The 8,817-nt window shown below is 40.0% G+C and overlaps 1 protein-coding gene across 2 annotated transcripts; it reads right to left on the minus strand.

Moving 5' to 3' along the window:
* Window positions 1-394: 394 nt before the first annotated feature.
* seh1l (SEH1-like (S. cerevisiae)) lies at window positions 395-7,996 on the minus strand. 2 transcript variants are annotated; one of them, XM_007550458.2, is made up of 9 exons: window positions 7,761-7,996; window positions 7,396-7,446; window positions 5,977-6,123; window positions 5,671-5,882; window positions 4,320-4,418; window positions 4,101-4,241; window positions 3,830-3,984; window positions 3,269-3,422; window positions 395-697 (listed from the first exon to the last, which is right to left on the minus strand). In XM_007550458.2, the coding sequence occupies exons 1-9, from the start codon at window positions 7,869-7,871 to the stop codon at window positions 517-519; spliced, it is 1,251 nt and encodes a 416-aa protein (XP_007550520.1). In that variant the 5' UTR covers window positions 7,872-7,996; the 3' UTR covers window positions 395-516. The 2 variants fall into 2 exon arrangements, with proteins under 2 accessions (XP_007550520.1, XP_007550518.1); XM_007550456.2 differs by lacking the exon at window positions 395-697 and adding an exon at window positions 815-1,081 and having other exon boundaries at window positions 7,761-7,994.
* Window positions 7,997-8,817: the final 821 nt, after the last annotated feature.

The following is an 8,817-nucleotide window of genomic DNA, read 5'->3' on the forward strand; positions in this document are numbered from 1 at the left end:
GTAGCATAATAATGAAGTATAGCTGCTCTTACTTGAGTAAATTGAGTCAAGCACTCTACCCACTGTGAGTAACTTTACCTTAAGAACAAACATATTTTAACCAAAATGCACCAGACAAGCAAACACACCTAGAGTTCATTTAAAGTCAGACCTCTTGTTTGTACATAAGCCTCATGAGTGCAACTTTACCTGCATGACAATGAATCATAAGCCATTTCCTCTGAGCTGTTTCACATGGAAGTCACTTACTCATACATGGTGTCTGGTTTTGGTGGAATGAATGGAAAGTAGTTAAAAATGACTTAAATTTACTTCCGCAGGATTAAAAAAAAGAACACCCAATTTGTGAGCTGTATTCAGAAGTTCTCCATTCCATGACAAGAACAAAACATTGCAAACTTTAAAAAAATGTTTATTGCAAGTGAATGACAAGGTATTTTGAGCATTACATCCCAGCACTACATTTTCTAATAAAAGTACACAAAAAAGGAGGAGAAAAAACCCTTTCAAGTCAAGTCATTGCTCTTCAGTTTCTGGCAGGGATAGCAGTGCCCTAGAGGAGCGACTGTGAACAAGAGCCAGCTGCTGAGGCTGAACAACAGGCTCAGCATCACAGTGCTCTATGAGGGACGACGGAGGCAGCAGGTGACCATGCCTGGTCCCCCCCCTGGGAGGATCCAGAGGGGGGAAGAAATACCTGAAGCACCGAGGAGAGTGATGAAAAAGTAAGGAGACAAACAAACAGAAGAAAAAACAACAAATAGAATATAAGAGGACAAGGATGTAAAAAGGAGGCTGCAGAGATTAAATTTGAGAAATGGCAAAAATTTGCTTTATTCTTTCAAGACGGGTGTGAAGAAATCTAATGAATGAAACTCAGCCGCACGTCACAAAAACAAAGTGTGGAGTACATGCGTGCAGTTTTCATGCCTGAAGAACAAGTACGCTGCGAGGCAGTGTTGTATTTCATGGCAAATGGCTGGTCATGTTCGAGTGTTATTAGTAATACGCAGGACTCTGGTTTATCTTTGGAGAGGTCAGCTGTCGCAGGGGAGGAGCAAAGGGGGCTCGTTTGGCAATCCTGCATGCAACAACCAATATGAGAGCAAATTAACGTCAACAAACCAACAAACCACGTCTTTTTCTACGTCAACACACGACAATTGGAATGCTAAGATTAGGGATGCACCTTATATTGGCAATAATAGTATTGTCAGGCAATATTAGTCTTTTTTTTTTAACATTGTAATCATGCCAATATTTAAATCTGGGCTAATAGATGTTTAATTCCATGTTGCTGTTTGTGTATGTGCTTTATGAAGAGGATGTACAAAGACCAGGCTAGTAAAGAAAATTAAAAATGTTTAGTTTTTTTTTCCACATTTATTTATTGGGTTTTACATTTATGTCTTGATTTTTAAAGGCACTGTGTGAACTGAATATGATTTTCTAGGGGTGGCCCCCCCGACTCCTGTCCTGGTAGGCACCACTGTAGTGATGCAGCGTAAGATTGTGGGGGCTTTAACTGAAGAAAAAATGTATCATAAATATCAGATATTGTCCATGACAGCAATATTAGTATCAGATATCAATATCAGCCCAAATTTTCACATTGGTGCATCCCTAACTAGGACACTGTGTACAGAAATCTGAAAATATACAAAAATAAACATTTAAGAGAATTTCACACAGTGAACCGATTCTGTTACTTGTGTTAGATGTGAATCAAGAGTTAGGTCTATAATAATAATTATAATTCGAGACAGGAGTTAGATTGAAAATAAATACAGCCACATATTGAATCTCTGTCAGAACCAGTTAGTCCTGATTCAATTTTTCTGCCACGCTTGTCAAGCTAGTATGTTATGCACTTTTTATTGTTGCAAATGTAAGAAAATTATTCTTGAAGTAATGAAATATTTTAATCTTACAAATTTACTAGGGCTGAGACTTTAACACGTTAACTTCTATTAATTAATTACGTAGATTTTAATGAGCCCTCAACAGCTTTATTTTATTTTATTTTTTTTATATTTGAATGTTCCGGCCGGAACCATTGTATTTGCATGTTACTGATACACCCATAAATCTGACGCACAAGCAATATCCATAAACAACAATGATGGAAGACAAAGCTGCTTCTATTGGCCCACTGGCGGTTCATTTTAACTTCAACAAACGATCTGATTGGACGCTGGAAAAGACCATTTTTGTGTTCAGGTTGTGCTAGAAGGAGTTAGCCTATCAGAGAAGTTATCCAACCCTAAAATAGCATCTCGGTGCTAAACACAAGCAGCTGATGTCAACGTCCACAGTCTGCATTTCTAAAGAATAATTTTTCCAAAGAAGTCCAATGAATGATCAGGAGTTCCTGAAACACTGGAAAGCTGAATGAGTAGCATTTTGCACTTTATGGTTAATTAACCTAAATAAGAGATTAAAAACCAGAAATATCTTTGTTGTTGAGCTCACATGTCTATTTATTCAATAATTCAGCAACAAAAGGGCCTTTAAAACTGAAAATGTAGCTTTTTTCCCCCCAATTAAAAGGGAGATTAATTACAGACCCTGAAATTAACTCAATTAAAAATTTATATAAAGTGGTTACATGCAATATCCCCCATGTGAGCTTTACTGCTTAGGAATTGAACTTGCATAAACGAAAATGAGATTCTCTGTCATTCTAAAAATGGCTGTATTCATCCTCACATTCTCAGCTGGTTAAAAGCGTTCATTAAAGCGTTTACTTCCTCCAGAGGAAGACGGCGTGGCCAGACTGGCACCAGGATACATTCATTTGAACAGACAAACAAGGAGAACTTGGAATGATGGAGTTGGAAACTGTCCCCGGGGTGCGGATACGCTCCTGATGGAAACATTAACTTCACACAGCTCACAGTTCGCCGATTCCCTTCAAGTAACTTTAGCAGCTCAAATAATAACCACAAATCAAATTCATATAAACAAGTTTATTTGACTTATTTTTTACTAGTAAATAAACAGTTAGTCCTTAATGGAAAAGTAAAGGGGAAACATAAACGCCGCTCATAACATGCATCAGTATAAATCAAGGAGAAGCCAACAGACACACACACACACACGCATACATACACACCAGCTCTAAAGGCCTGATCCAGACCAGTGTGAGTCCAGGTTTGTTGTCAGTGGTCAGCTGCACTCCAATCAGTGTGAGGCACGGTAAGGTTAGCAGTTCTATCGGTTGGTCTCGGGCTGGGTGAGTGGCGGCAGGCGGCACCACACCACCTACCTTCCTGCCGACATCCCGTTCAGGATGTTCTGGGAGTTCTGAACGGAGGAGCCCACCACCGTGCTCATGGCTGTGGGCTGACCGGATGAGCCCGTCAGGGGGCTGCCGTCTCCTTTCAGGATGCCCGTGCACTTCCAGTTCTCCATGTAGTTAGCTGCAGAAGGAAACACCGAAACATCAGCTGGAAGTGTTGCTTCAATACACCCAGACCTCCAAAAAAAAAAAAAAAAAAAAGAAGATAGACTGGCCTCTTCTGCCCCCTGCTGGGTATGGTGTCCAAACTAATTCACATAGCAGAGGATAACCAACACACATTATCATAGAAGTTTAAGTTTTCTGAACAACTGAAATGAAAATCTGTTTTCAAATTGTCCTAAAGTTTATTTTCCCTCATTACTGATGTCACCTGAAAGGCTTTTATTGTATTTGGCATATAAACACTTCTAGAATCTGAAGCTTGTAACATACAAAAAAAGCAACAAAGTTGAAGAAAGAAGAAGAAGAAGAAAAAAAAGGTGACGGGTAAACAGTTTTGTAAACAGTTTTGAACCAGCGTCCCACCTTTCCACAGACGTACGCAGCCATCATCTCCAGACGAGGCCAGCAGGGTGCTGGTGATGTTCCAGCTCACACGCCACACCTGGGAGTTATGGTTGTCGAACTGAGCCATGATCTGGACCTCAATCTTGGTGGGTCCGGTAGACGTGCTCTCCTTCCTGACAGAGAGGAATCCAGAACAAAGCAGTGTTAGTTTCACCTCAACAAGTGGGTACAAATAAAGATTCTGACTTGAGCAAACACAATCGTGGAATAACCCTCTCTGTGACGTTACCTCAAAGGGACGAGCTTAAATATCCGGACGTCTTTGGTTGCAATGGCGAGCACATGGAAAGATCTGCCCAGGTTGGGGGCGAAGGCGATGTCGTGGACGGCGTCGGTGACCGTCATCAGCGTTTCTGCTTTACTGTATTTCCTTTGGAACAGGACAATACGACTCATGGCTGCTGCGGTTTTTACTCCATACTGGAATCTACCAGAACGGGGTTCTTACCGCGTGTTTTCGTTGTATTCGTAGATCTGAACCTTCCCACCGTACGTCACGTTGCTGTCATCGCTGCCCACGGCGAACATAGGGGGGTGGGCTCGAGAACTGCAGGGAGACAGTGTGCAACAAAAAGGACATTTTAAGAACAATAATATTTCAATTCACAGAGAAAATAGTTTGCGAGGAGAAGCTATCATTTAGGCTGCATTCACACCAGCCCTGATCATCCTCTTTAACTGAACTCTAGTTGGTTTGGGGAGGTGTGAATGCAGAATTAAACTCCTGATGCGGACCAAAAAAGAAAATTCTGGTCCGCCTACAAACCTAGACCTGGGTTTGGTTGACGTGAACTCTGGTGTGCTTTGAATGCACATGTCAACGCCAAGTTGAAAGGGAGACTGCTTCAAAAGCAGGAAACCCATCATAGCACCGGGCATTCTGGGTAAATACAGGCAAAGCAAACCTTTGAGTCAAGAGGGAGAAATGTCTCGTGGTCTTTTGCCAAAAGACAAAAGAGAAATCCTACAACAGCTAAAATCTGCTAAAATCCAATGATAAGATTAGGAAAGTTTTTAATGCTTTCTAAGAAATTATTTACATGGCAACTTAAAAATAACTTGGTGTGTTTTATTTATTTATTTATTTATTTATTTATTTTAACTGATTTTACTGTTCAAAACTTTTGGAGACAGTTTATCTTCCTTAAGTGGAGAATATTATACTCTGAGAACCAACACGGTGTTCAGGGTAAATAACAGGAAGTGCTAACTGCTGATGCAGGCTTGGAAGATAATGAAACCTGATGAAAACGGCAATAAGAAAAATATATATGGAAAAAAAAATCCAACTACACACCGCTTTCATCAACATGAAAATTGTTAGGGAGAACAACACAAATGAACACTGTTAGTAACATTTCTGATGCTTTCATGTCGCAGTACAAGGAAGGTGCTGCTACATTCTTTGCCTAAGTGGCTCCAAAAGCTGATCAGGAGGTTTTTATTAATGCATTAAAATAGAAACATCCCATGTTTGGAATGCACAAAACACGTAGTTTGAGTTGTTGAAATAAAATCAAATAAAGGTACAAGACGACCGTACTGATGCATAAACAGGGATGATCTTTTAATCCCTTCATCGTCTGTTGAACTCCCAACAGTTTCTGTTGAAAACACTGTTTTCTCTATGGTCAAAGTTCACTACTTTTAACTACTGAATACAAACTGAGTTTCCGAAAATGAGTGTTTTTAGTCTGGAGATTAGAATAAGGATTTGAATCAGACATTAAAGGAAAGCAGACGTGGGACCCAGCCAGACCTGGTAGGAACCTGCTGTGTGGTGAACACGGGTGCAGTACCTCGAGGGATTCCACGATATGCAGCTGCAGCTGAGCTTGCAGGAGATCTCGTGCTGCAGAGACCACTGGCTCAGGTTCATCACGTCCGGAGCCTCGTAGATCCTCACCACGCCATCTGCAGAGCAGGTGGCCAGCATCAGACCCATGTGTTTAGGCGCAAACTTCACGTCCGTCACCGACGTTCTGCTGTCCACCAGCGTGGTTCTCTTGATCTGGACAGAGGCGATGTGGACGGCCTGGGTTAAAACTCAACACGACAAGAATCAAGTCGGGGCTGGTTTTCAAACAGCTAGCGGCTGCGCTGACCCAGTGGCTCAGGCCTCGCTGCTTGTCGTTGGACTCCCCGACGATCTCCTCCCAGACGGCGGCTGTTCGGTCAAACGAGCAGGAGGCCAGGACCTGGCCGAACTCCGGGTGAGCCCAGGTCACTCTCCACACCGATCCACTGTGGGTCTGCACCCGACAAAGGGATACGTTTCTCAAACTAAAGCCAGTTTCACAGTATTTGCAGCAATAAGGTAAATATGTCACAGTGTTCATAAGGCTCCCAGGACAAATCAATAACATGATTAGCGATGCACTGATGTTAGCATCTGGGCTAAAGACAACATTAATGTTGCTTTTATGGCCAATAACCAATATATACATCTATATATCTCCCTTTCAATACTGTGAACAAATGGCTCCACAGGTGACATTGCTTGGCAAGAAGGAAATAAACATCAGTTGATAATAACAGCCAAGTTGTACTATAGAAACTGATATTTCTATGCTATAAAATGGCTAACATCGACACTGACGTTAATGCCGATATATATGCCAAGAATTATGTTTTTAGTAAACATCATTTTTATGGTACATTTTAATTTTAATTTACTTCAATTTAAACGGTATTGAGCACACCTGAATATAAGCTGCACCCACTACCTTTGAAAATAAATAAAGGAATAAAACATTACATATATAGTAGGGTTGAACCGGTAAATCCGCAAAGATTTTCTTAATTTTGGGAGATCAGCCGATACCTACATGTGAAGCCGATCTTATCTACGCTGGCAAAAGTCTAAGAACCAACCACTGTTCTCTATTACTTCACTTTTAGAAAGATTTGACTGACAGACACGTCAACCATGTCACATCTGTATGTTTGCAGTTAACAACAGTCACCACACTGTTGCCAACTAAGCAACTGTTTTGCCATATTAAACGACTTTTCAGATAAAAAAGTCGGTCAGTTATTTGCAGAATTCAACTATTCGCAGACTATTCTCTGGGGTTCCTAACCTCAGAGAATACCGGCGCTCCACTGTAGAGCTTCCCAAACTTTTTAGCATCCGATCCACATCAGAAACTGATCTCAAATAGTCTATCAGTTAACTCCATGACTTACAAGAAAATCAATAAAACAGTAGTGCAACAACAAAAGAAGGCTCAATACCAGACTGTTTTTTATCCATTTGTAATTCTGTTGTAAAATCAACTGCACACATCTGCTTTCAATATATCGTATTTTTTTCATTAGTTTGATCTCTGAAAATCATCTCAAGGACTCCAACAGGTTTTGCCTCACGACCCCTGTTTTCAGAACTAACATTTAATCAATTTATTGATTTGATGACAGCTTAATAAGAAGGTAGTCATAAGTGACAGCCCTTCATGTATACCAGCCTAACAGGGATTTATACGGCAGCAAGTTTTACAATGACAGAAAGCAAAGGTGCTTACCTTCCAGCTGGCTGTGCACTGCCACTCTCCATTCTCACTTTTATCCCAAACCTGAGAGGCAGAAATTCACTCAAAGATATTAGTGCCGTGACATTATCAGTGTACATTTACACCTTTTGTTTAGATAATTTTAAACTAAACAAAATTCTTTCTATCTAGTTGACTCAGTCGGACTAGCTATATGTAAAATGAGCTTATTTAGCCCTATTTGTAATGTAAAGCTGCCTTGTTCTAAAGGAGGCTTACATTTTCTCAAACAACTCAACTTAAATGAGTCAATAATGTTTACAGAGCTAACAGGGTCTAACGTGGGGAATGCTAACATGCTAGGCTGAGCTTCAGCATTAGCGCCTAGTCTAGCTCACCTTGACGCTTTGGTCGCTGGAACAAGTCGCCATTCTGCGCCCGTGAAAATCGTACGAGACATCGTGGATGAGATCTTTATGGTCAGCGGCGATGCTGCGAGCGACGAACATGATTCCAGCTCCTCTAATCGCAGGGCTTAGCTGGTAGGCCTGTCATGTGTCTCCCACTCCGGTTGCTGGAGTTTGGCGCCCGCGAATGTGTTGTTGAACTGTGTTGACCACAAGGGGGCGCCTTCCGACAAACATAAAAAACAACAGTTTTTGAACAATGTTTTTTTTTAATTTGATGTAGGTACTCCACACATCAGGATTAATGTCCCACATTGCGTGTAAATGGTAAATGTAAACAAAAATAGATTATTAAAATCTGAAAATGTTTTTTTTTCAGTCTTAAGTAATGCATAGAGTTACGGCGAGTGTTAGTTTTCAGGTAAAATAGTAGCAGCAAGAACACAAAGCGTAATTTAGAAGGTTGCCATGTTCGTTCGAATGTGCCACAGTATGGTTAATTTTGAAAATTAAATCAATATTCAAAAAAACACAATTTCAAATAGTGGCCATTAGGATTCATGCGATAATCACACATTTATGTATTTATTATTATTATTATTATTATTATTATTATTATTATTATTATTATTATTTCTTTTTTGCCTGGTTCTTTCTGTACTCTTATTTCTGAATTTGCCAGTTATTACTTTTTCAACCATGTATAATAGGTTAGATTAAGTTTATGATTAATGCTCAGTTTTATATCCTAACAATATCTCACAGTAAAACAGTGATTGGCAACTTTTTTATCTGAACAAAAATGCCTATAAGGCTTTCTGTATAATTACTTTCCTGGCAGTAAGACCACCTCAAATTGAGAAAAAATGTAAAGCATATTAAATAAACTTCTCAAACTGGACTGATTTGTGAAATTGGTACCTTAAAAAATATTTCCACTGATGTTAATACTAATTCCAACCTGCTCAGGCAATTCTACAAAATATGAAAAATCGGGGCATACATCTAAAAATAAGTTTGAGGACCTTACTGCTTTCATAATAACTGG

Source organism: Poecilia formosa, unplaced genomic scaffold (genome assembly GCF_000485575.1).
Source record: "Poecilia formosa unplaced genomic scaffold, Poecilia_formosa-5.1.2 Scaffold36, whole genome shotgun sequence".
Classification (NCBI taxonomy): Eukaryota; Metazoa; Chordata; class Actinopteri; order Cyprinodontiformes; family Poeciliidae; genus Poecilia; species Poecilia formosa.